Source organism: Heterodontus francisci, chromosome 19, assembly GCF_036365525.1.
Source record: "Heterodontus francisci isolate sHetFra1 chromosome 19, sHetFra1.hap1, whole genome shotgun sequence".
NCBI classification, from domain to species: Eukaryota; Metazoa; Chordata; class Chondrichthyes; order Heterodontiformes; family Heterodontidae; genus Heterodontus; species Heterodontus francisci.
In genome coordinates this window covers 74,819,763-74,847,179 of record NC_090389.1, presented here as the reverse complement: position 1 = coordinate 74,847,179, position 27,417 = coordinate 74,819,763, and the positions used below count along the sequence as shown (strand labels likewise).

Here is a 27,417-nt window from a genome sequence, read left to right as displayed (position 1 = left end):
GGTAAGGATTACAATTAGTCCAACATGCATGAAAGAGAAGGATATCAGAAAGGAGCTGAATCCTGAAGGCGTTGAGTAACACGATCGATATAATGAATAAAAGGAAAATTTTAGTTAAGTTAGTCAGGCTAAGGAAAGACAAAGCGCCAGGGTCCAACAGGATGCATCCTAGGGAGGAAATTGTAGAGGTCCTAGAAATAACATTTCAGGACCCCGCTGAGCATGAATATGTGCTTGAGGTCTGGAGAGTGGCCAATGGAGTACCCATGTTAAAAAACTGAGGCACAGATAATCAAGGTCATTATAGGCCAGTTATCTTACCATCTGTGGCAGAGAAAATTTTAGTTTTTAAGTTAAGGATGACATTATTACATGCCAGATTTAAGAGAAAAAGGTTAGAATAGCCAGCATCAATTGAAAAGGGTCAATCATGCATGACAAACCTTATAAAATTCTTTGAGGAGGTAACAGAGATTGCAGTAGATGTGGTGTTTGGAAAGTCTTTGATAAAATACCACATGGATGATTACTAGATAAAGTTAAGAGGTATGGAATTAGGAAGAGGGTAACAAGTTGGATTAAAAGTTGGTTAGAAAGAAAAAACAGAGGAGTTAAGTGCAGTTTTTCCAGAGTAGGCAGAAGTGGCCCACAGGTTTCACTTCTGTTCACTGTGTACATCAATAATTTGTATATAGACCTGAAAGGAATGGTGTCAGAATTGTCAGATGATACCAAAATGCAAAGTGTGGTTAATTCGTTAGAAGATTAAAGGAAGTTGCAAAGTGGCAGATGGAATTCAATGTCAAGAAGTGTGAAATGATGCACTTTGGTTAAAAAAGAAACAGGAGTGACTATATTCAAAATAATAGTTGACTCAGTGCTGTGCAAGACCAGAGGGATTTGGGGGTACAGATTCACAGAACATTAAAGGCCTCAGTTTCATCCCCTTAAACTTCAATGAATTTCAGGCTCAGCATGATGCTGAACTCTCCCGTCCCCTTCACGCCTCCTTCTTTGGGCAAATGTCTTCCCCCGCACAGCAGACCTTTTCTCCTATCTTCAGAATTCTTATTCCCCCTGGATCACTCCCTCTGGCCTCTTACCCTCACTAGATATTTTCACTGGGAACTGCCAGTGAGATACCATTTTTGTCTCAATTTCACGACTCTGCTCACTCACTCTAACCGGTCTCCCTCTGAACTTGCAGCACTCCATTCTCTCAGGTCTAACCCTAAATTCCTATTAAACCTGCTGGCAAGGGTGGCGCTGTTGTTGTTTAACACAGAGGCAGGTCGTCAATTCAAATGATTACGGATCCAATTAAGTCCGATTTTGCTACCAGCAGAGCGGCCACCCCCACCCCGCAAGCGGAGGCTGCCAGCTCAATGGAGACAGCCACCCCGCGAAAGGCCAAGGGGGCCACCAGAGGTGTAGGATCCATGACCCAAACAGGGGGCTGCTGGCAGGAAAGGCTGCACCTGCTGCCCAAATGATGCATCTGAAGGGGTTTCCCCTCTGCTTCGAGGTGCCTATTGGCTTCAGCCCTAATAATTTTAACTTTCAACACACCTCCCCAAGGACGCCCTCACAGTCACCGCCCTGCCTCAGCAACACCCACCTTTCGTGGTGAGGCTGCCGAGGCTACAGAGCTGCCGGCCCTCTGATTGGGTTTTCCCCACATCAGAAGCCCACCCACCATCCTGAATAGAACTGCGAGCGCAGAGGCAGCCAAGTAGCAGGCCGCCTCCAGCAAGATTGCTCTGTCGGGTGCGCTGCTGGTAAGTTTGGGCTCAGGACCCCCATTTGCTCCTGACGTCAGAATCCTGAAGGCAGTGAGAAAATTCAGCCCAATATCTTTATTTTCATACACGGTATTTACTTTACACAAGTCTTAGAGTGAATCACAAGTGGTTCCTATAAATGTGTTTCCATCATTGGACGGAACACTTGAATTTGAGGAACTTAAAGTAGGTTTTTGCCCAATTACATCTCTTAAGCACCTTGGATTTTTTTTTTGCCAGTAAGGTTGATAAATAAATGCAAGTTATTGTTCAACTATGTTATGGATTTCTCTCTTTAGCTGGTGGGAACTATTAAAATGCATTTGTCCACCATTGGTCCTGATGTCAACTAGTAGGCAGTGATATGACTCTAGTTCACTGCAGGAAAATTCCAATCACCACTAATGTCTGCTCCTGGGTCTGGCACCATACCACCGGTCAAGCCCAATATGTGACCAGGTTGTATGCAGTTTTAGCAATTGTACCAACACATGTTCCCATTGCACAAGGTTCAGATGGCAAAAAAATTATCTGCAGTATCTATAATCTGTCTGCCACGTGAAACTTTTTTCCTCAATCAGTAATCTATTATGATTCCATATTTGTGTCTCACAATTGTGAATGATAGGGAAAAAGAGCATTCGCGGGGAGCAAGAAACAATGTGAACACGCTGTGAGCAAAGTCTGTTTCTACTCGCATGCCTCCTATCAGTTGTAAACTCACTTGGTTCCAGTTGAACACCAGCCCTTCAGCTGTGTAATCACGATCCTTGTAGTCCTTAAAAAATTCACAACCTAAAGACAAGGTAGAAGAAAACTGTGATTATTATTACAACAATGCCTTCACTGTCCAATGCTTGGACAATATTTATCCCTCAACCAACAATAAAAACAGATTATTTGGTCACGATCATATTGCTGTTTGTGGGACTTCGCTGTTTGTAAACTGACTGCTGTGTTTCCTACAACAATGACTACACTTCAAAATTACTTCATTGACTATAAAGTACTTCGGGATGTCCCGAGATCATGCAAGACACTAGATAAATGCAACTCTTTTTTCCTTCATAGCCACTCCGAGGTATAAATGTTGTAACAATTAAACAAAAGATAAATTGAAGAATTCATGGGTGAAATCTGATTATTTTGTAAACAATTGAAATATTAATTTTAAATGAAAATTTGAGGTTCGTCCTACATCACTCAGCATAAATGGAATTTTTGTTTTACACCTGAACACTGGCTGCAGGCAATCGTTTCTTTATCCAATACTTACCACTTACCTAGCAGTATTCACAAACAGCCAATTTTCCATACATTTTGGTAATATTTTATAAATTCAAATTCAAACTAGTCTTAAAAATTAAAATTTTGTTTCTTTTTACCCAAACTTATTAAGAATAATATAACTGAGATGCCATGTGTAGTCTTGGTAATCACTTTGTTTTCAATTAGATTCCTCAAAATGAGCACTGATTCTCTAGTTTTAAACTAGTCGAGCAACAGAACAGCAAAAACAACTAGTTCTTTGGGCCAGTGAAGGCATTAAACATCAATGTATGCTCACTGGGCTCCCACAAACATGCAGCTTCCTGTGCCAGTTTTCCCAATACGTAGATAAAGATGAAGCAAATACATTGGGCTGAATTTTAATTGCTCGCGTTCAATGACGTGGGGGGGCAGGCGCTCCGTCCTCGGCAATGGCGTCTGGCGCCACCGCGCAGGTGCGGCGCCATTTTTAAAGGGCTTCAAGCTCTTCAGTTACATTTTTTTAAAGGTCCTGCTGAAATAAAAATGGAAATAAAATTTTAATTTAACTTTGAATCCGCTCCCCCATTCAGTACTCAAATAAAGTGACCTATCCCCTAAAGAAACACCTTTTGCTATGCCGAACTTCCAACACCCCCATCTTCAGCACCTTTGACCCTCAACTCCTTCCCACCATCCCCACAACCAATCGGAATGGTTTTCCCCACTCCTCCCACCTCCCTCCCCCCCACCCCGCTCAACCCTAAAAATTTAACTCCTCCCCCTTCCCCATCAGTGCCACGCCTTGGGGCAGGAGTTCCGGCCACCGGCTGGAATATCGGTGTGGGACGGCCGTTGGGTCAAGGTGAGTTATTTTGCATTTATTTAAGTTAATTTTAATGTTTAAATGAAGGCCCCTCCACTGAGCGGCGGGGGGGGCGGGGTGGGCTGCACTGAGGCCTTGCGACTGCCGACAAAATGCGGCGGGGCCTTCCCCGTGCCAGGGCCCGTGGCGGGTCCCTCCAGATGCATTTTCAGCCCCCCAGCGTCCTCCAGCCATGACCCCTGATGTCGGAGGGCTCGTAAAATTCAGCCCATTGGGCTTGATTTTACCTTAGCCAGACGGGAATTCGAACCGACTTCCGCTTAGCCAGGGGATCCGTCCCACATTTTACGGGTCCCCAGGCTTTAATTGTCCTGAGACGGGACTTCCACCCACTTGAAGGAGGAAGTCACGCCTCATTGAGCTGCTGGCCAATCAGCGGGCCGGCAGCTCTTAGTCCCAGCAGCACCACCGGGAGCGGTGGCCACTGCTTGGACTGCAGCCCAGCCGAAGCCATGGAGCCAGGAGTGAAGGTAAGTTGGGCATGCCTCACCAGTGACATTGGTCGTTCCCTGGTGAGGCTACAGTGGTCGTTTGAGGGCACTCTGTGCCCAACTGCCATGGCCACTTAAGGGCCTTGATTGGCTTCTGGCGGGCGGGCCGTTTCCCCCCAACCGCCGTAAAGTTGACCAGAGGCAGGAGTGGGGTGGGTTGGCCTCCAGCTCAATTTTATGCAGCCCCCATCCTCCCCCACGCCACCATCCAACCCGCTGGAGCAGCGTACAATTCAGCCCATTGTCTCTGCAAACGTGTTCAGCTGTTAATGTGGAGCAGTTACCTGGGTACGGTATAGACAACAAGGTGAAATCTGCATATCGCTGGGCTTTGTCCACCTTCTCGGATGAAGTCACACTGAACAAGGAGGAGAAAGAAAAAGGATTATTATTTGATACTTTACCACCTCCTACGCTCCCCCCACCCCCACCCAACAAATTTTGTATTTTGGTGCATTTATACACACAAGAAATTCTATAAATGAGGAATGAAAATTTGCTGCTCTATCAATGAGTATCCTTGTCAAGCACTTCCAAGTAAAGGAAGCTGGGTGCAGGGTCCCACTGGGCACTGACTGAGTGCACTGAAGTCAGTCTGAAAATGCAGCCCACAAAGTCTAACATTTCTGTTTTACACACCTTGGGCTAGATTTTACCGGCCCTTTAACTCCACGTATTGCGGCACGGGGGCTGGTAAAATTCTGCGGGGAGAGGCCCGCCTCAACCCCCGACGTCGAGAAGGGCCCGCCGCATATTACTGGCAGCGGAAGGACCTCGGTGTGGGCCCCCCCCCCCCCCGTGCTCAGTGGCAGCACCCCAATTAACATATTCAAAACGGTACTTACCTCTACAGATAATGCAGCCCGCCGCCTCTCGATGCATACTTCCAGATTTTACGTTAAATGGGTGGCCGTCATGTGCCAGCCCGTTCCCAAACAGAAAAGCCGGTGGGTCACCAGAAGCAAAAGTTTTCGCTACGGAATGTAAATTCTGATATTCAGGGGTCTCCCTCTGCATACTGGAAGGGAGGAGGGAGGGGGGAATTACAGGGGTCTCCCTCTGCATACTGGAAGGGAGGAGGGAGGGGGGAATTACAGAGGTCTCACTCTGCATACTGGAAGGGAGGAGGGAGAGGTGGGGTTCACAGGAGTCTCAGCTCTGCATTCTTAAATGGAGGAGGGAGCAGTCTGGTATTTCTCGAGGCAAAGGTCTGCAGGCACGTAGGGAGGTACTGTGTACCCTCCCTCTGTAAACAGTGTACACTCCGTGTTTGTTTGTGTTTGTGAAGGAGCAATGGCACTCTAGTCACCCTGTGTTGGGAGGGTGTCAGAAAGGGTAGGAGTTCACGCTATATGGATGGTGGGGGCAATCTATGCAGCTGGTAGGATCTTGATGTGGTCACGCTGTGCCACTCACTGTTGGCCAAGATGCCACATAGTTGATCCATGAAAGCACCTGATGTACTTGTCAACACCAATCCCTGCCTCGTTAGGAACCTTTGAATAAATGAAGGGTTTAACTTTATTTATCACATGGAAATGGGTATGGCTTATCCTACATTTTGTGATCCTCTGCTCCTGAGGATCCATATGCGCCGGAGGCAAAATCAACAGGCAGGTGCGGTCCACACAGAGGCCCCCGGTCGTGAGCAGCACCCACCAAGGGCAGCACGCCATTACGGCTGCCGTGCATCTACAGTCCCCACATGATATGCCATCGGATATCAGAGCACCAGTGTCAGAGGTGATTGCACATGTACAGAGGGTGGTGACACGTCGCTATGCCCTGCTCAAAGATGACCTGCAGCCCATGGGCTTTGGTGACATCCGATGTCTTTGGTCCTCATGGTGGCAGCAGTTCTCAAGTGTGACACCTATGCAGCTTTTCAGGAGATCTTTGTGGGGTCACACAGTCAGCAGTGCACCGCTGCATCAGGGAGGTCACTGATGCCCTGCACCGGAGGGCCAGTGAATATGTCTGCTCCAGGACGAACTCTCACAAGCCAGGCCCAGAGGGCCATTGGGTTCGGCACCATTGCTGGAGAACCATAGGTTTTAATATTCATAGACTGCACCCATGTGGCCATCAGGCCTCCCGCCAGGCAACCACCTGCAGACGTCACCATTAAAGGAATCCTCTCAATCTAGGTGAAGCTGGTATGTGACCGCAGATGCTTTATGCAAATCTGTGTCTGCTTCTCAGGCAGCTGCCATGACACCTGGGTTTTGCACCAGTCCCAGCCTCCACCGCTGTTCACTGAACTGGCTCAGATGGAGGGGTGGCCTCTTGGAGACAAGGGCTTTCCTTTACAGTCATGGCTCCCGACACCAGTGAGTGACCCCACCACTGCTGCAGAGGAGAGATACAATGCCAGCTACTGATCTACAACTGCCACCTTTGAGTGGGCGACTGGCATGCTGAAAGAGCACTTCCAATGCCTGGATGGATAGGATGATGCCCTGTACCACGGGCCGAAAAGGTCAGCTCCTTTCTTTACTGCTCACTGTACTCTGTACAACTACGCACCCAACAGGGGCCAGGCCTGGCATGATGAGGAGAGATGTCAACAGGATTCCTCCTCGGACTATGAGGACGCTGAGGACCTACAACAGGAAAGGCGCATGGAAGGGCAGATGGCACCCAAGCTCCGCATGAAGGGCTAGCAGTGAGCTAGGGATGTATGGCAGTGGCTTATCAGACAAAGGCTGTCTGCTCCATAGGAGCAGACATGAGCACTGCAAGCCACACATCACCCTCACTCACCTGCTGTGCACCAGTCCACATCTGCAGCATACTGTCCCAACTACAGGCAAATATGGTTCCAATGTTCACAGAGGGTACATTCAAAGCAATAATGCACGGAAGGTACTTATGGTTATTGGAAGGTCCTCCACATACAGATAAATGGGTTTAGTATTCCATAAAAGTGCACAGTCTGAATTTTTTTTAAAAGAAGTTTCTGAGCAATTCTTGTAAGCCTGATTCCACAATGACTGCCAATTCTTCCTACCAAAGCCACATAGAATGACCACTGTCAATTCACTGTTAGATGTGTAACCTTCCTTTAGATAACAAGAATTATTGTGGTAAATAATTTCCCATTAACTTTCATATTGGGCCCCTCTATATACATCAACATTGAAAAGCAGTACTTACTCCAAAGGAGGCTGACAGGATTACTTAGGGAAACAAGGACGAGGCACAGTGAAAGCTTATATCAGGAAAGAAAAATCAAAAGGAATAACAGAAATTGAATCACCACTACCCACAGTTGTTTTAATCTACTAGATCCAGGACATGTAGTCTGACAAACTGAATTGGTGATCATGTCAACTGACCAAATTTCCTCAAGTTGAAATATATAAACAGCTGAGAGAGGTCAACATCTACCACAGTGACCTCTGCTTTAGATGGGGTAACGGCAGTTTGCCAAAGACTGACATATGGTAATGCATTCTGCTGTTCAACTTGCAAGTCTTTGCAGTGAAATAGGATAGCCCAAATATCTGTGAAAAAGTGAGGACTGGACCAATTGATTTAGAATGTCACATTCACTTACAATGAGAACAAACATCTGTGGCTGTTCAACGGTAAGCACTTTTGCAGAGATATGTGTACAGTTCACATTGTAGCTCCAAAGTGGGGCATTGGCTACTTTCAAATTGTCAGTGCTTGGATTCAAAAGTTGCACATCTGCCACAAAACCACGAGCATGTCCAGATAAAGTATCAAATTCTAACTGCATTAGGAGCCCCACATTAAAGGCCTGCAACCCGACCTGAATTCAACGGGACCAGACGACATGTGTCGGGTTCAGGTCGGGTCAGGCCGGACACACATGGAAAGTGCTCTGCTGGTAAGTATTAAACATTAAAAAAAACTTACCTGAGCTGGGAGTCCGGGGCGAAACTGAGTCTGCGCAGTGAGCGAGTGACATCACTATGATGTCATCACACTTGTGCTGCAGCTTCGTGGAGCTTCCCAGTCGGAAGGCAAGTAAAGGGATGGTCGGGTCGGGCTCGGGTCAGGTTGAGCGGGGTCAGGCCCGCTGTGGATTGGTCGGGTTCTTTTTCCCGACCTGAGCAGGCTTTTACCCCACATACTGAAATGCTGGTTGGACTTTTAATCTGACATATGGTGATGATTAAGTAACTCATTTGTGACCGTCACTTACATTAAAAAAAAAACATGAATTGCACTTCAGCATGTGGGATTCTCTGTCATGCATACACACATTTGGGATAAGCATATAAGGGAGAAGGGAACAGACAGTTATGCTGATAAGAGTTAAATATGGGAGGATTGGAGGAACATAAATGTCAGCAGGTTGGGCTGAATGGCCCGTTTCTGTACTGTATATCTATGTAACTCTAGGTAATTGTAACTGACTAACAGTGGTATGTGCTCTAAGATTTCATGTTATCCATCTGAAAATGAAGTACCTCCAGAATACAACACCTAATGGGATTCATAATGCTCACGCGATCTCTTCGTGCTCTGGTCAGGCAGTCAGACAAGAGTTAGAATACTCAATAGACTGAGTCATTCCACAGTGTACAGTTGTGAAAATAATATTAATCCTCGAGATTTAAGAGGCAGATTGCATTGCTTTATGTTAAAAGATGAGGATACACAACAGCGAGATTATATTATGAATGGCTAAAGCTGGCAGTCAAGATGATTGATGGCAAAAGCCATGACTAGAAATATTAGTTACAGAACTATAGCAAGCATAATAGATGTCTGAAAATACATTAGATTCAACTTTTCACATGACAACAAAGCAGAAATGATTTATCCACATGACCAAACCCCAAGAACCCATTTCAGCCTCAAAAATGTGTAGAAATTTCAAGAAAGATTTCAGAAATTAATAAAAAGCTGGTGTCAGAAATGTAAAGAGAATAAATAGGGTAATGTTTCAGGTGTAGACCCTTTAGATTTCCAACATTTACATTTTTTTTCTTTATTTCTATTATTTACACTATTTCTTGTTGGAGTTGGCATCTTTCATTACAACTGAGATTGTTGCTCCTGATGGTAATCACCTTCATTACCTCAGCTGATTTATGCTGTGCAGTTCTCCTTCACATGATAAGTGGGGGCTTGTTTTATAAGATAATTAAAATAGGGTTATAAAAATTAGCTTAAACTTTTTTCCCCCTAAGATGTGAGCAATGCTGGCTAGGCAGTATTTATTGCCAATCCTTATTTATCCTGCGAGTATTAACAGTCAATCACAAAGCATTGTTACGACCAGGTGAGAAAAAGGTCTAGAGTTCCCTTTCAGCCTTCACCTTGTCGTACTGTAACAGGGTTTAACTTTAAACACATCATGTTTTTAGCTTCCCCTTGGTGAATCCTTGTTCACTTCTTTCCAATTATAAGGCAAAGAAACCAGCACAAACAGGCTTTCTTAGGTTTAAAGATGACAAGTTGAAATTTATTAAACTTAAACTCTAATTTGGTTAACGCCTACGGATACATGACGCGCCCACGCTAGCATGCATATGTGATACACACATGCAAATAGAGACAGAAAAGGGCAGAAGAAAAATAAAGTGGAAAAGTTTGAGGCAATATCTGAAGAGTTTGTGTTACGGTTCTTCAAGCTCACTGCAGAGTCCTTGAATTGTAGGTAATTCTTGCTTTTTGTTGGAGCCCAGTATTCTTCTTAAACCTTGTTTGCTGTAGGAGACTTTTCTCTCTTGAGGCTCATGTGTCTTCTATAGATTCAGAGGCTTGTAAGAAAGAGATGGGAGCAGACTGGAAAGATCTTCTCAGTCCAGGAGCAAGCAGACTTTGAGTTCAAACACTCTGGCCAGTTCAAAAGACCCTGGAGCAGCCAGTGAGCCATGTGACCAGCTGGTCTAACCAGTCCTTGATTGTATCACTTTAGCAGTCTCTGGAATGCTCCTCTTACACATAATACCTGGTGATCAAGGTCCATTGTGGGTTGAATGTGCCAGGGAAGGGTCCTTTGTCCTTCCAATTACTGTCTGTTAATATGCAAGTGTCTTTTCCAGCCACAGCTGATCTGTTTAACAAGTCATTTTCTCGCTCCAGCAAGTTTAAAATTAACGTTCATGATAAAATTAATGTGCCTCATTCTTGGCACGTGGGGGCCTAGCATGACAGCTTGGAATTGGAGTCACATATAGGCTCGACAGGGTAATGGTGGCATGTTCCTTCGCTGAAGGACAATAATGAACCATTTGCGATTTTATGACAATCCTGCAGCTTTCATGGTCATAGAATCATAGAAAGTTTACAGCACAGAAAGAGGCTACTTGGCCCATCGTGTCATGTTTTCTGCTGCCAGCATGACATTACCAGGTTTATTTAATTCATTTTCACAAGCTGACCTGATGGGATTTGAATTCACGACTGCTGGGTTGCTAGTTGACTACCATAATGATTAAGTTTTAGTAAGAATATTTTACCTGGAGGTGAATAAACGAGAGAGGGTGAAAATGGCTGAAATTGCTGCAAAGCATCATGCACACATGAGAACTTCGTAAATGTTGGGACAAACTAGGCACTCTTTTTTTTAATTCTTTCATGGGACTTGAGCGTTGCTAGCAAGGCTAGCAGTTGTTGCCCATCCCTAGTTGCACTTGAGAAGGTGGTGGAAAGCCACCTTCTTGAACCGCTGCAGTCCATCTGGTGTAGGTATACCCACAGTGCTGTGAGGGAGGGATTTCCAGGTTTTTCATCCAGGGGCAGAGAAAGAACAGCGATATAGTTCCAACTCAGGATAGTCTGTGGCTTGGAGGGGAACTTGCAGGTGGTGGCGTTCCCATGCATCTGCTGCCCTTGTCTTTCTAAATGATAGAGGTCACGGTTTTGGAATATGCTTTTGAAGGAGGCTTGGCAGGTTGCTGCAGGGCATCTTGGCATACACTGCTGCCACTGTGCGCCGCTGGTGGAAGGAATGTTGAAGGTGGCGGAAGGGGTACCAATCAAGTGGGCTGCTTTGTCCTGGATGGTGTCGACCTTCTTGAGTTTTTTTGGAACTGCATTCTTCCAGGCAAGTAGAATGTACTTCATCACACTCCTGACTTGTGCCTTGTAGATGGTGGACAGACTTTGGGGAGTCAGGAGGTGGGTTACTTGCCACAGAATTCCCAACCTCTGACTTGCTCTTATAGCCACAGTATTTATATGGCTGGCCCAGTTAAGTTTCTGGTCAATGTTAACCCCCATTCAGAACATAAAAGCAAGTTATAACCTTGAACATACACATTAGTCTAACTTTTACTCATGTTTATTAATTCTCCTTCCCCCCCCCCCACCGCATTAATACCGCTTCCTCACTTAGACCTGTGTCACATCAAGACATTGAACTAAGAAATACAGCAATCACTTACTTCAAACCAAACTTCACTTTCTTCTTCTCCACCATCAGATCACAGATGTAACGTACAGAAAGATAGCGCAGCAACTTTATGTCATGACCTCGGACCTTATCAAATAGCTGGGAATCACCATTCCTGGAATAATCAAGTAAAGGAAAATGAAGCAAGGTCAAAAGAAAACCAAAACCTAGTAGCTTCGTCAGTGAAAGCTCTCTAGTGATAAATAGTTATTACTGAGAAAGTCAGCCGATATACCTCTGAGAAGACAATTTATGATAGAGTTGCATTATTTGAGATTCTACTAATTCTTCTTAGTGTATCATTCCTTCAAACTATGAGTCACAGCTTAATGGCAAGACATATTGTACAGCCACAGAACATATGCAGTCCTGGTGTTTAGGATATACTTAAGGCAGTACAAGCTACATTTCTTCATAACGACAAGTTTTAGTTAAGCTGGGTGAAGAACTGTGTAGGGCAGTGAAGGGCAAAACTATGGCAGCTGGAGTTTATTTGAGCAAGTGTGTGCTCATCCACTTTAGAGCCAAGAGAGATAAATCAAAGTACATTCTCAGTATGAATAAGGTGAACCATTGATGAGAATGCATTGTTGATTCCCATAAGTTTGAGAGAAAAAAAGGCTTATTTAAAGAACCATAATTCCATCCTTCATAGACAAACTTATTTGCTTTCAGGCCTGCATTACCTTTCTACACTACTACCCTAGGTCACCATACACCAAAAGCTACAAGGCCTGTTTCAAAACAACTTGATCAATTAATCAGAAAAATCATTGAAATCTTTTGAAGAAGAAAAGGAAAACAAGAAATATAAAGTCATTCTCTCACGTAGAACTAGTTCAAGGGGCTAAGGCTATATTCTAGGTTTGTGTGCTTAAGACAAACATTTCTATCACTATCTGTTCCTAAACCTAATACTGGAAGTATTTCACTTACCGCACTGCATAATCATCAGGCACTTCATCAGACTCAGCTCCTGCATCATCAGATCCTCCTAAGGAAAGACAGAAAATCAAAAGGTGTGCAAAACAAATGTATATGTATCCAAAAGCAAAGTACTGCAGATGCTGGAAATCAAACTAAAACAAGAGCAGAAAATGCTGGAAATACTCAGCAGAGTCATTTACAACACAGAAGGAAGCCATTCAACACATCAAGTCCATGCCTGCTCTCCACGGAGCAATCCAGTCAATCTCACTCCCCCGCTCGATCCTCGTAAACCTAAGTGCAGAGTTAGTGTTTCAGGTCTGTGACCTTTCATCAGAAGTTAACTCTGTTTTTCTCTCCACAGGTGCTGCCTGAAATTATATGTATTTTGGACGCATGATTAAAGTAAGCAGTAATAGTGTCAGGAGATTAACACAAGCTCTCCTTTCCTCCAAACCAAGAGACTGCATTGCGTTTTAACAGATCAAAGCAGCTAAGTGCTTCAAATGCCCAATTTCAGAAAACAATGCCTATAGTTCAGTGCAACAGTTCCATTTCTGGCACATTTGAACTTTGAAAGCCTGTTTGTTGCCTGTTATTGGTTAGTTTAAGAGCTCTGCCGCATGAGGAGCATAAATACATGGCATGAACCTGTTAAGCCAAATCGTCCATTTTCATACTATGTCAGACTATGTTCTTGCCAGAAAGGAAGGAGAACCTGGGTCTTATAGTGGCCCTGCCCAAATGTCCTTCAATCAGAGGGAAGAGCATAACCTAGTGTATTGGCTTCAGCACAAATACATTCAATACAATGCCAAATCAGCCCAATTCCAGACAAGGCAGAAGAGCGAAGTTACAGTCAGGTCTCTTTTCTTCCCTCAACACCAACCTCTTGCTTTGGAGAAAAAAAGACGACATTCTATACCAGTCAAAACAGTTATACTCCTATAACTAGTTTTATAAGTTCAGGGCATACATGTATATTTAATTAATTAAACCACTATTCACCTGAAAATAAGTAGTTGTACCCACTGCGTCCATACAGCTCCCCCCATCCAGCCAAAGTTGCTGACCGACAAATGTGCTGCAATAGGACAGAGAAAGAAACCAAAGAAATTAAACCTCGGAAATTGAAAACAGATACAGCTTAAATAAATAACTGCAGTGTGACCACTAAATGAATTCATAAAGTGCACCCTAGAGAAGATGGCATTTAACTTGTTTACTGTCCTATAATTATCGAGGCAATGAAAGAAAATGTAGCAAAAATCAAGGTTTACACATATTCTCACCTGTCAATTTCTGTTGTCAGGCAAACCCCCACCTGCCAAGACTGAGGCACACATTATTTCACCACATGAACATTAAACTTAAAATTTCAAGCCCCTGACTGGAAAGACATTTGCATGGTAACAGTGTTGGAACAATGGACAAAGGACCATGCCCTGACCCATTCAACCAACAATGGACTTTTGATTACCAGACGTTGAAGGTGGGGGGGAAACTAGCATTCCAAGTTGACTGCTAAGATAGCAGAATCCACAAACACAGAAGTGGTCAGACCAGTTTTAGGCACATGACTAGCTGGTGTTGGAATTTGAACTTCCAACAGAGTGTTTGAAATGAGAAAGCTCCTGGCTCCTGGTTTGAGAACATCTCTCTCCTGTCTGCTCTCATCTCGCTCACGCCAGCATCGGAAATCTTGTGAAAACACGTGAACCTCAAAGACAGAAAAGTCTCCTACGTGAACAAGGGTTAAGAAGAAGAACACTAGGCCACAATGAACAGCAAGACTACCTACAATCAAGTGAGCTCGAAGCACAGTAAACAAGAAACTCTTCTGATATTGCCTCAAACCCCTCTACCATATTTTCCTTTCCTCTTTTCTGTCTCTATTTGCATGTGTGTATTGCGTGTGCATGCTAGCGTAGGCGCGTCATATATCCGTAGATGTTAACCATATTAGAGTTAAATTTTAAGGATTAATAAATTTCATTTTTCTTCTTTAAACCTGAGAAAACCTGGCGTTTTGGTTTATTTGCCTTATAATTGGAAAGCTGTGAACAAGGATTCACAAAGGGGGAGCTCAAAACACAGTGTGTTTAAAAATAAAACCCTGTTACAATAAGACCAGGTGAAGACAGCAACAGACCCCTAGACACCTTTCTCACCTGGTCGTAACACTGTTCAATTACTCAGTCACTTTGGCCATGAATTCACCGTCAGTGGTGAAATGACGATGCTTGTCAGAGAAATCAAAGAAAGGTGCCCACAAAAATCTAGCTATCTCTGTGGCTAAATTCTCCTTTTCCCTTTCTTGCTGTTAGCTTAAATTTGGTGTCAAGTCAAGGGGATCTCCAGGAATCCAGCAACAGTGATGTCATCAAGCAGGGTAAGCAGCCATTCACACTGAAGTATTCTCACAGACGTCAAACCAGGAAGTAAAATGTACTGATTATCTTTCATTTTAATTAAATTTTACCGAGAGAGAAATAAATGTTTGGAACATACACATGGGATTGAGGTAGAAGCTGCCGCCGCCGTAATCAGTATATACAAAATTTTGAAAATAATTTTTTTATAAATGTGCTGTTCAGGGTCAATGAGGTTTTGCAACATGGTACACCACTATAAACCCAGTTACATCTCATTCAACAAGGTGTAACTTTTTCAAGTGTTTTTACAGTGAGATTAATACCACAAAAGGGAAAATTCTTGTTAATTCAGTGATTTCTAGTTGATCGCAATCTGGGATCTCTTCAATAGCGCACCCTATGGAGAAGTGTACAATCCCTGACAGCAATTTCTGGATTTCCGCATTTAACTGCATTTAATGTGCGGACTTCAGAAGTTTCAGGAGAGAATGAACAGAACACCGACAGTTTTGTGATCATTATTACTGCAAAATTTTAGCCTGTTTTTGAGGCTGTAGAGCTACAGCATTTAGCAGAGAAACTGACTGGTAAGCAAATTCTAACAGGAGGCACCAAGGGTTGAGAACGTATGAATTTTTATGAAAATTTATTTAAGTGCAACAATTACATCTTTTTGATTAAGCCCAACCTTTCTGATCATATCCCTCAATTCCTTCTCTCTCAACAAACGTGTCTCGTCCCTCAAACCCATATTTGTTGTCATTTCAATGGTGTTCCCAGTCAACTTATTTCATGATTCTATTATCCTTTATGTTATTTCCCTCCTTACTCCTAACTTTCTAATTTTTAAACACATCACCAAGTATTTGAAACCTTCATTGCAACAAACAACTTTGCCAATCCCCTTCACAATCTTGAAAACTTCAATTAAGGCACAGTAAATCTCTTTTCCAAAGTGGACAGGTCTAATTTAATTTCTCATCCCGCTTAAGATTCCCGATACCCAGAATCTCAAGGGCAATTAGGGATGGGCAATAAATGCTGGCCTTACCAGTGATTCTCTCATTCCATGAAGGACTAAAAAAAAATCATCTTGATTGCTTACCTTGTTTCCTGTCAAAGGCCATAATATCCTTCCTATGATCAAAACTTCACAAAACATCCAGATTGAATTTAACACATCCCATTAACATATTCTAAGATTATTAAACTTTTTTTTTATTCCTTTGGGGGGATGTGGGCATCGCTGGCCAGGCCAGCATTTATTGCCCATTTCTAATTGCCCTCAAGAAAGTGGTGGTGGGCTGCCTGCTTGAACCGCTGAAGTCCTTGGGGTCTAGGTACACCAACAGTGTTGTTAGGAAGGGAGTTCCAGGATTTTGACCCAGTGACACTGAAGAAATGGCGATATAGTTCCATGTCAGAATGGTGCGTGGCTTGGAGGGGAAGTTGCAAGTGGTGGTGTTCCCATGCATCTGCTGCCCTTGTCCTTCTAGGTGGTAGAGATTACGGGTTTGAAAGGTGCTATCGAAGAAGTCTTGGTGAGTTGCTGCAGTGCATCTTGTAGATGGTACACACTGCTGCCACTGTGCATTGCTGGTGGAGGGAGTGAATGTTGAAAGTGGTGGATGGGGTGCCAATCAAGTGAGCTGCTTTGTCCTGGATGGTATCGAGCTTCTAGAGTGTTGTTAGAGCTGCACCCATCCAGGCAGGCGGAGACTATTGCATCAAACTCCTCGGGCTGAATTTTATGTTGCCGCCGCCGTAATCGGCAGCGGCCGTAAAAAATGGCGGCTTTACTCCACGGAGACATCGTGATATTAAGCGCAGTAGCTCTTTACATGGCCGGGGCAGATAGCACTCCCACATCCCCCAACCCACCCCCCCCCCCCCCTCCACCCCCGATGGCGTAGAGGGGAAAGTGGTCCGTCCCCAGCAACAGCGTCAGGCACCACTGCGCAGCCGCCAACGCCATTTTTAAAGGGTTTCAAGCCTTTCCATTGTGTTTACATATTTAAAGATAAAGGCATTGCAAATTAAATTTAAAACATTAAATAAACATTTGTAGCCCCTCTTCCCCCCCCCCCACCAATAACCATACACTTTATTCCGTGCCTTCTCCCCCCACAAAATACTTACCTTGTGAACCTGACATTCCCCGCAACCCCCCCAAAAACAAAGTTCACAAACTTTGAACTTTAATCCTTCCCACCAATCATATTGGTTTGACCCCACTCCCCTCCTCCTGCACTGAAACACTTACCTGCTCCCCCGCCCCAGTGTCCTGCATCGGATTTCTGAATGGAGATCCAAAGATGCAAGAGTGCCGGCCACTGGCTACAATATCAGAGCGGGACGGACGGCGGGAGCGGGTAAGTATTTAATTCATTTATTTTAATAAATTTACATATTTAGATTAGCCATCACTGAGGAGGCCGCCACCGGGCCTCGACACTGGGAAGCCTGGCCCGCCACCGCCACGACCCCCAACGTCGGAGGGCCAGTAAAATTCAGCCCCTCATGCATGGCTTGTAAATGGTGGACAGGCATTGGGGATGATCGTCAGGAGGTGAGTTACTTGCCGCAGAATTCCTAGCCTCTGACCTGCTCTTGTATCCGCAGCATGTGTGTGGCTGGTCCAGTTCAGTTTCTGGTCAATGGTGACGACCAAGATGTTGATAGTGGGGGATTCAGCAATAATAATGCCATTGAACATGAAGGGAAGATGCTCAGATTCTCTCGTTTGAGATGGTCATCACCTGGCATGTGTGGCACAAATGTAACTTGCCACTTATCAGCCCAAGCCTGGATGATGTCCAGGTCTTGCTACATATGGACATGGGCTGCTTCATTATCTGAGGAGTCGTGAATGGTGTTGAACACTGTGCAGTCATCAGCGAACATTCCCCACTTCTGACCTTATGATGGAGGGAAGGTCATTGATGAAGCAGCTGAAGATGGCTGGGTCCAGGACACTACCCTGAGGAACTCCTGCAGTGATGTCCTGGGACTGAGATGATTCACCTCCAACAACCACAACCATCTTCCTTTGTGATCGGTATGACTCCAACTAGCGGAGAGTTTTGCCACTGATTCCCATCGACTCCAGTTTTGCTAGGGTTCCTTGATGCTATACTTGGTCAAATGCTGTCTTGAAGTAAAGGGCAGTCACTCTCACCTCCCCTCTGGAGTTCAGCTCTTTTGTCCATGTTTGAACCTAGGTTGTAATGAGGTCAGGAGCTGAGTGGCCCTGCCGGAACCCAAACTGAGCGTCAGCGAGCAGGTTATTGCTGAGCAAGTGCCGCTTGATAGCACCGTTGACGACCCCTACCATCGCTTTGCTGATGATCGGGAGTAGACTGATAGGGTGGTAATTGGCCGGTTTGGATTTGTCCTGCTTTTTGTGCACAGGACATACCTGAGCAATTTTCCATATTGCCAGGTAGATGCCAGTGTTGTAGCTGTATGGAACAGCTTGGCTCGGGGTGCGGCTGGCTCTGGCGCACAAGTATTCAGTACTACTGCCGGAATGTTGCCAGGGCCTTTGCAGTATCCAGTGCCTTCAGCCGTTCCTTGATATCACGTGGAGTGAATCGGATCGGCTGACGACTGGCACCTGTGATGCTGGGGACCTCAGGAGGAGGCAGAGACTGATCATCCATTCGGCACTGCTGGCTGAAGGTGTATGCAAATGCTTCAGCCTTGTCTTTAGCGCTAATGTACTGTGGTCCCCCATCATTGAGGACGGGGATGTTTCTGGAGCCTCCTCCTACTCCTGTCAGTTGTTTAATTGTCCATCACCACTCATGACTGGATGTAGCAGGACTGCAGAGCTCAGATCTAATCCATTGGTTGTGGGAACGCTTAGCCCTTAGCATGCTGCTTCCGCTGTTTGGCATGCAAGTAGTCCTATCTTGTAATTTCACCAGACTGACACCTCATTTTTAGGTATGCCTGGTGCTGCTCCTGGCATGCCCTCATTCACTCTTCATTGAACCAGGGTTGGTCCCCTGGCTTGATGGTAATGGTACAGTGGGGGATATGCCAGGCCATGAGATTACAGATTGCAGTTGAATACAATTCTGTGGCTGCTGATGGCCCACAGTGCCTCACAGATGCCAGTTTTGAGTTGCTAGATCTGTCAAAATCTATCCCATTTAGCACAATGGTAGTAGTGCCACACAACACGGTGGTGGGTATCCTCAATGTGAAGCCGGGACTTTGTCTCCACAAGGACCGTGCGGTGGCCACTCCGACCAATACTGTCATGGACAGGTGCATCTGCGACAGATTGGTGAGGACGAGGTCAAATCGGTTTTTCCCTCTTGTTGGTTCCCTCACCACCTGCCGCAGACCCAGTCTAGCAGCTATGTCCTTTAGGACTCGGCCAACTGGGTCAGTTGTAATGCTACCGAGCCACTCTTGGTGATGGACATTGAAGTCCCCCAGCCAGAGTACACCACTGTGCCCTACTAAAGAACTCTTGTAGTATAATATAGCAGAAAAATGAAGCAGAATACAAAAGATGCCAGGTAGAGGGTTGTTGGAGCTAAAGGTGCTTGAACAGCTGATTGAGAACTGTCTTGCAGGTCTCTCTCAAGCTGATAAGACACAGGATGTAAAGACTTTGAGATAAGAAGAGAAAAGACAGTGTTATAATGAAAGGCATTAAGTAATAATGTAAGGTTGGTGACAGCCACAAGAACAAATTCCTGATTGGTCAAGAAAGGCACGCGCAGGACATGATAGTCATGGAGATGAACATGATTGGGCACTGGGCGGGGTTAATTGGGTAAGAGCCAGGATTAAAAAGACTCTACCGGTCAGGTCTGCACAGTGGAGAGAACCAGAAACAAGATAACAGAGAAAAGATGAGAGCGAGAAAGAGGGAGAGAGAAAAACAGAGAGAAGTTTTAAGACCAAAAGCTGCGAGAAGATGTGCGTTCCCCATCCAGGACTAATACAGGAAGTATATAGCCCATGTTAGACTGTAAATTGCTACCTGAGTTTGTCATGGTTTGCCTGAAACTTAATCAACTTGTTCTGATCTTGTCTCAATAAGCAGCTTCACAACTGACTTTTGTCACATTCGGTCCCGTTGTAAGAGGTTAAATCCTCACTCCTTTCTTTTCAACTGTTGATGGAATGGTTGTGCATTTCCAGAATTTTCTGTTTTTATTTCATATAACTGCTTTGATTTGTGCTCTTTCCTTTTGAAAATATAACCCAATACTTATTTACCTTTATACTACAGCTAAGCACTGTTTATAAATCTACAATACGGAGCACTAAAAGTTAGCAACAGATTGTTATGGCAACTTGGTGAGATTTGGGTTCAACTCCCACCTGACCACAGCAAGTGTGTTTTGTTATTAGGGTTTATTTGTCAGATAAACAGGCAGTGACAGGTTTTCCTAAGGTTTAAAACAGAAAATCAATTGTTTATCGATCAATGTGCCTTATCCAGAAATTGTCGCAACTGCATCCACTCACACACACATACATGCATGCGCAGGAAACGACTGAGGAAAGAAGAGGTAAGTTTCGTGGGAGGTCACGGTAAACCTGTTGAATTCTCTTGAAATATCAAGATCTTGTTGGTTGCAGGCTTGAAGTGATTGTAGATTTCTCTTAGTTAAAAGTCCAGTCGAAGTCAGTGGATCACTTCAAAGTCACTGCTGCTGAGTGCCAATGCAGAATTGTTTTTTTTTTATTTCCAAAATATACTTTATTCATAAAAATCTGTAAAAATTACATTGCCAAACAGTTTCCAAACAGCACCAAAAAATACAAACATTGCAAGGGAGATCAGTTTCCTTCAATACTGTCATGAGTTTCTTCCCAACCCTTCCGTTTCACAATTGTCATGTCAATTACAGTTTTACATTTACAGCAATTGAGAATATTAACGATACAGTTCGAGGGGTTTCCCATGGATCCAGCCCCTCATTCCAGCTTGGTGAGGGAACCTTACACTGTGGTCTTTCCCCATTGAGCCTTTGCTGCGGCTGCCCCAAGCTTTAGTGCGTCCCTCAGCACGTAGTCCTGGACCTTGGAATGTGCCAGTCTGCAACATTCGGTGGTGGACAACTCTTTGCGCTGGAAGACCAGCAAGTTTCGGGCAGACCAAAGGGCGTCTTTCACCGAATTGATAGTCCTCCAGCAGCAGTTGATGTTTGTCTCGGTGTGCGTCCCTGGGAACAGCCCGTAGAGCACAGACTCCTGTGTTACAGAGCTGCTTGGGATGAACCTTGACAAAAACCACTGCATCTCTTTCCACACCTGCTTTGCAAAGGCACATTCCAGGAGGAGGTGGGCGACCGTCTCTTCCCCACCACAGCCAACGCGGGGGCACTGTGCGGAGGGGGCGAGACTTCGGGTGTGCATGAAGGATCTGACGGGGAGGGCCCTTCTCACCACCAGCCAAGCTACGTCTTGGTGCAGAATTGTACAGCACAGCACATGCCTTCTGTTTTGCTGTAAACAAGCTTCTGGATGCTGCCTTCTGGGTGTCCCTTTCTAGGCTGCTTTTTAAGGTAAAGCCGAGTTACTTCTCCCCTCCGGGTAGGAGACGCTTTGGTGTCTCCCCCATGGCGATTACACAATGACCCAGGCTGTGGCTACTTCACACCTTATCAGAAGATGACATTCAATTCTGGAATGTTTTAGGATGGGTGCAATCGATATCTCTTAGCTTTGATGATCGCCCTTTATCCCCATCAGACTGTTTGAATATACAAATGGCCAAGCCCTTTTTCCCGGCAGCCATTTTAGAGCATTGTTCACTTTTTAAAAGATAAAATCAGTTTTTTATAACTTCAGATTTTGTCCATGATTTGTATCATCGCACTTCTTGTGTGCGTGACAAGATCCTAAGCATTATATGGTGGGAGCAGAGTAGCGATCGCTATATTGTAATACCAAAACTGATCATATCAAAAGTAGGCAACCAACAATGACGGGGTATATCCAAGGATGTTATGGGAAGCAAGGGATGAAATTGCAGAGCCGCTGGCAATGATCTTTTCATCTTCTCTGTTGACGGGGGTGGTACCAGGTGATTGGAGGGTGGCAAATGTTGTGCCCCTGTTCAAGAAAGGGAATAGGAACAACCCTGGGAATTACAGGCCAGTTAGTCTTACTTCGGTGGTAGGCAAGTTGATGGAAAAGGTGCTGAGGGATAGGATTTCTGAGCATCTGGAAAGACACTGCTTGATTCGGGACAGTCAGCACGGTTTTGTGAGGGGTAGGTCTTGCCTCACAAGCCTGATTGAATTCTTTGAGCAGGTGACCAAGCAAGTGGATGAGGGTAAACCAGTGGATGTGGTGTACATGGATTTTAGTAAGGCATTTGATAAGGTCCCCCATGGTAGACTTATGGAGAAAGTCAGGAGGCATGGGATAGTGGGGAATGTGGCCAGTTGGATTAAGAATTGGCTAACTGATAGAAGGCAGAGAGTGGTCTTAGATGGTAAATACTCAGCCTGGAGCCCAGTTACCAGTGGCGTGCCACAGGGATCAGTTCTGGGTCCTCTCCTGTTTGTGATTTTTATTAACGACTTGGATGAGGAAGTCGAAGGGTGGGTCAGTAAATTTGCAGATGATACAAAGGTTGGTGGAGTTGTGGATACCGAGGAGGGCTATTGTCGTCTGCAAAGGGACTTGGATAGGTTGCAGTGCTGGGCTGAAAAGTGGCAGATGGAGTTTAACCCTGAAAAGTGTGAGGTCGTCCATTTTGGAAGGACAAACACGAATGCAAAATACTGGGTTAACGGTAGGGTTCTTGGGCATGTGGAGGAGCAGAGAGACCTTGGGGTCTATGTGCATAGATCGTTGAAAGTTGCAACTCAAGTGGATAGGGCTGTGAAGAAGGCATATGGGGTGTTAGCGTTCATTAGCAGAGGGATTGAATTTAAGAGCCGTGAGGTGATGATGCAGCTGTACAGGACCTTGGTAAGGCCTCATTTGGAGTACTGTGTGCAGTTCTGGTCGCCTCATTTTAGGAAGGATGTGGAAGCCTTGGAGAGGGTGCAGAGGAGATTTACCAGGATGTTGCCTGGAATGGAGAATAAGTCTTACGAGGAAAGGCTGAACATTCTAGGCCTCTTCTCATTAGAACGGAGAAGGATGAGGGGTGACATGATAGAGGTTTATAAGATGATCAGGGGAATAGATAGGGTAGACAGTCAGAAACTTTTTCCCCGGGTGGAGCAAAGCGTTACAAGGGGTCATAAATTTAAGGTGAAGGGTGGGAGATATAAGGGGGATGTCAGGGGAAGGTTCTTTACCCAGAGAGTGGTCGGGGCATGGAATGCCTTGCCTGGGGAAGTTGTTGAGTCAGAAACTTTAGGGACTTTCAAACGGCTTTTAGATAGGTATATGGATAAAGGAGAATGATGGGGTATAGATTAAATTGTCCTTGACAGAGGACAAAGGATCGGCACAACATCGTGGGCCGAAGGGCCTGTTCTGTGCTGTATTTTCTATGTTCTAATGAGCAAATATCTCATTTTTTAATTTAGAACATTTATGGATTTCCCTGGAATTCTGACAATTGTTTTTTTTTTTAAACTATCCAATTATTCACTTCAGATTTCAAAACAATTACATTCCTTTCTACAAGGCATCAACAATTATTGCCATTCTCCAACTCTGCAGTCTTTTTCAGTTTACCTATCCACTTTTCCACTTACCCAATTTCCTTCCTAAATTATATCTTTTAAGTCAAGCTTGTTAAGCTTGAGATGCTAAAGTAATCCACCTCTTTCTTTATTCCACCCATTTTAAATTATCAACTGGAAACTCAACTAAAGAGAATGACCATACCTTTCCTTGGTACAAAATGACTGGGCAGACAAAGCGACTACGACATCGTGCCATCTTACTACGGCTCACAAAGTCCTGCAGTTTGCTCGTCTGAACTGTGCTCTCAAACCTGTAAAATAAAAGGAAAATATTAAAACTAAAATGAACCGTGAAACTACAATACATTGGTATTTCATCTGGTCAAAATGCTGTCTTTCTTTTTGTCTCCAGAAAATATGTAGTGTGTCTTTAAGACAGCAAAGGATCAGTACTGCTTTAAGAACAAGCAGGCTTCAGGAGTTACCGAGAAGGTGCATTTTGCTTGCTGTTGGACACAACCATACAGAGGGGGAACAACCAGCTTCAAAGGGTGCACCTGGTTGCCTTGGATACAACCATTCAGACTGAGCATCGAGAGATACATTTGTTACAATTTAATTTTGAACTGGCTTACAGTGGAAAAACAGCATGTTCTAACAGAGCAAAACAGACAGACAGCTGTGTGTTAGCACCTGAAAGGAGAGCTCTCAGAACATTTAGACTGAAGCAAGAGGATTTAGTCTGTTTATTTATTATTCTCTCTCAAAATTCTAAAAAGTTAAGCCAAAACAGAGATCTCAGATAATTTAAATTGAAGGAAGGGAAGTTAAACTGTGGCAATCTTTTATCCCTCAAAAATTCTAAAGCCAAATTGATTTATTAAAAAGTGTTTGCAAGTTGTTACTTGTTGAAATTCATCACTGGAAAAGGGGAAACTATTTCGACTTCTGAATTAGACTACGGATTGCTCGACTATTGAAGAACCTTTCTTGTTCCCCTAAACGGCTGTGAGGACTTCAAGCAATCTTAGACTTCTCCACATCCAGCAGGAGTGTAAATCTGTAAGGACACTAATTTTTTCTATTTTAAATGTTGTTTATATCTTAGCAGTGTTTAAGAATTGTTTTTCTAATTAAACAGTCAATTTGTTGATTTAAATACACCTGGTTTGGTTAGCCTCATTCAGGGGTTAATAGTTTGTACAATTTGGCTGGGTCTTTCTTTAATTTGGAAAGTGTAAAATTATATGTTAGATGATCTGTGGAGGGATGGGATTGAATTAACAGTGCGTTTCTCCCACCACAATCAGAATTGTACATTTGATTGGGGACTTTGACTTGAGCAATCTGTGTAAAACATACCACAGGGAGAACAGTTTTGCAAGCACATGGTGACGTTATTTCTACCACAACAGCAGCACAGTTTGAGAAGTACTACATAAGGTCAGGTAAAATGGTGACACTAACAATATTTAAAAGGTGAAGCAAGATTAAGGTTGGGGCCCAAGAGAAGTAGAGGTTGTTGGTCAGCATTTCAAGAAAAATGAAGAATTGAGAGAAACATGATTTTTCATTGCCCTATTAGAGGTATGGAGATTAAGAAGAAATTATTCAGACACTGTACTGGAGGAAGAATGGGGCTTTGAGCAATGAGGCCCGAGTACAGAGCATCAGCAACCTTTCACATAGTCGCAATGTTTCCACTAGATGAAATATAGAATATAAACAGGATTACCTCCTAATGACTAAATAAAAGGAAGCATGTTGTAGAAATGTTCAACAATGTGCATCTTACTTCTCCAGTGGCATATGGTGCTGTCGAATGACGACACCCTACTTACCCTAGTAGGAACAAAATGGATCAATGGGGCAAGCATTACTGGGAATTTGGCCACGTGACCATCCAACTGAAAAATGAACATTGTGATCCCAATCTTTGAGCAGTCTAATATAAACTAGTAACAAATGTATTAAAAAATGAAAATGAACAGTGATCTTTCAAGCTGTAGAACTGCTAGCATAAACCAGCTAGACAAGAATGGCCCATATTTTGCAGTCAGCAGTGAAGAAACTGCACTTGCCATTCACTACGCAGACAGTTGCCCAGAGTTTTCACAGGCGTTTGAGAGGAAATTTGTTGTCATCAGCTGTCTGATCCAGTGCAGCACCTTCTCCAAGGGATGTGACATGTGAGAGCAAGGCAAGCAACAGCTCTTCAACCAATCAGATTGAAGAATCCACACAGTATCTAAGCCAGGCAGTATAAAGCAGGAGATATAAAGTAGGTTCAAATCATGTACAGAAAGCGAAAGAAAGATGGGATTGCGAGACAGTGAGGCAGAGACAAAAAAGTTTTTCAAATGTATTTTTTTTATTTAGAGATACAGCACTGAAACAGGCCCTTCGGCCCACCGAGTCTGTGCCGACCATCAACCACCCATTTTATACTAATCCTACACTAATTCCATATTCCTACCACATCCCCACCTGTCCCTATATTTCCCTACCACCTACCTATACTAGGGGCAATTTATAAAGGCCAATTTACCTATCAACCTGCAAGTCTTTGGCATGTGGGAGGAAACCGGAGCACCCGGAGGAAACCCACGCAGACACAGGGAGAACTTGCAAACTCCACACAGGCAGGACCCAGAATTGAACCCGGGTCGCTGGAGCTGTGAGGCTGTGGTGCTAACCACTGCGCCACCGTGCCGCATTTTTAAAAAAAAAATTTTAAATCGCCAACATTATTTAAATCCTGAAAGATTCCATATCTGTAAAATTAAATTGTCATAGCCTGAAAGGTTGCTTTACAATAACTATAACCGATCACGCCATTACAAATACACTTTCAACTAAAAGCACCAACCCTAACCTTTTTTTGCCATCGTTAGTGGATAACTCGTAAGTTAGTACCACAACATCCTGACCTCACAGTGATTTCCATTCTAAATGTATACGTGAGATAGTTATTAGTGCAGCCTGTAAAGGAGCAAGATAACTCAGACCAGAACTTCCAGATTTCCATGTTTCACTGCACATGTGTTTACTCCAGATATTGCTGCCCAATTTACTACATAATGGTGAGGGCTGTTAGCCTCAACACAAAATTGGGGCCAATATCTCAAAGACTAAATCACATGGTTGCAAACAATTTTTTTTTTACATAAAGGGTGCAGATGCCAACCATGAATCTTTAATAAAAACAAAAATATAAAATTACCCAATACAAGAAATCCCTCAGGAGCCTGACATCTCAGGTTGGGTAAAGGTTCTAATTTGCCATTATCAGCTAATATCAACCAGAGGCTAAGTGTGAGCCTGCACACGCACAACATGGCTCGGCACTCTACATTCCTGAAGTCAAATATTAACCAGCATTAATTTCCTTCTCAAGACTCCACTTGTCTTGAAAGTTCAAGTCTCCTCAGGGTTCGCTGCAAATATACACATTATATTCTCTCTAATAGCTAGACTTATTAAATTAAACTTTAAGTAGGAAACATCAAATGGGAAAGTGTTCTGCATTGAAGTTATTTCCTCTGCAGTTATTATTCTTCCATAAGCTACCCAGCATACTTAAGTTGAATAGTACCTCTTAGAATTAAATGTGTTCTACAACGTGTACATTACACCAAATGGTGTAATTTAAAATATGCCTAGTTGCCTGATAAAATTAATTAGTCAACTGGAGATATCTAGCTGGC

At 44.0% G+C, this 27,417-nt stretch overlaps 1 protein-coding gene across 4 annotated transcripts in view; it reads right to left on the bottom strand.

The window, feature by feature from the left end:
• mtmr14 (myotubularin related protein 14) overlaps nt 1-27,417 on the bottom strand; it is a 97,706-nt gene that overhangs the window by 55,037 nt on the left and 15,252 nt on the right. For all 4 annotated transcript variants that reach the window (XM_068052000.1, XM_068052001.1, XM_068052002.1 and 1 more), the window contains exons 3-8: nt 23,913-24,021; nt 13,720-13,795; nt 12,721-12,778; nt 11,777-11,899; nt 4,691-4,764; nt 2,506-2,576 (exon numbers count right to left, since the gene is read on the bottom strand). In XM_068052000.1, coding sequence (XP_067908101.1) covers nt 2,506-2,576; nt 4,691-4,764; nt 11,777-11,899; nt 12,721-12,778; nt 13,720-13,795; nt 23,913-24,021 — 511 coding nt within the window. The remainder of the gene's footprint in view (nt 1-2,505; nt 2,577-4,690; nt 4,765-11,776; nt 11,900-12,720; nt 12,779-13,719; nt 13,796-23,912; nt 24,022-27,417) is intronic.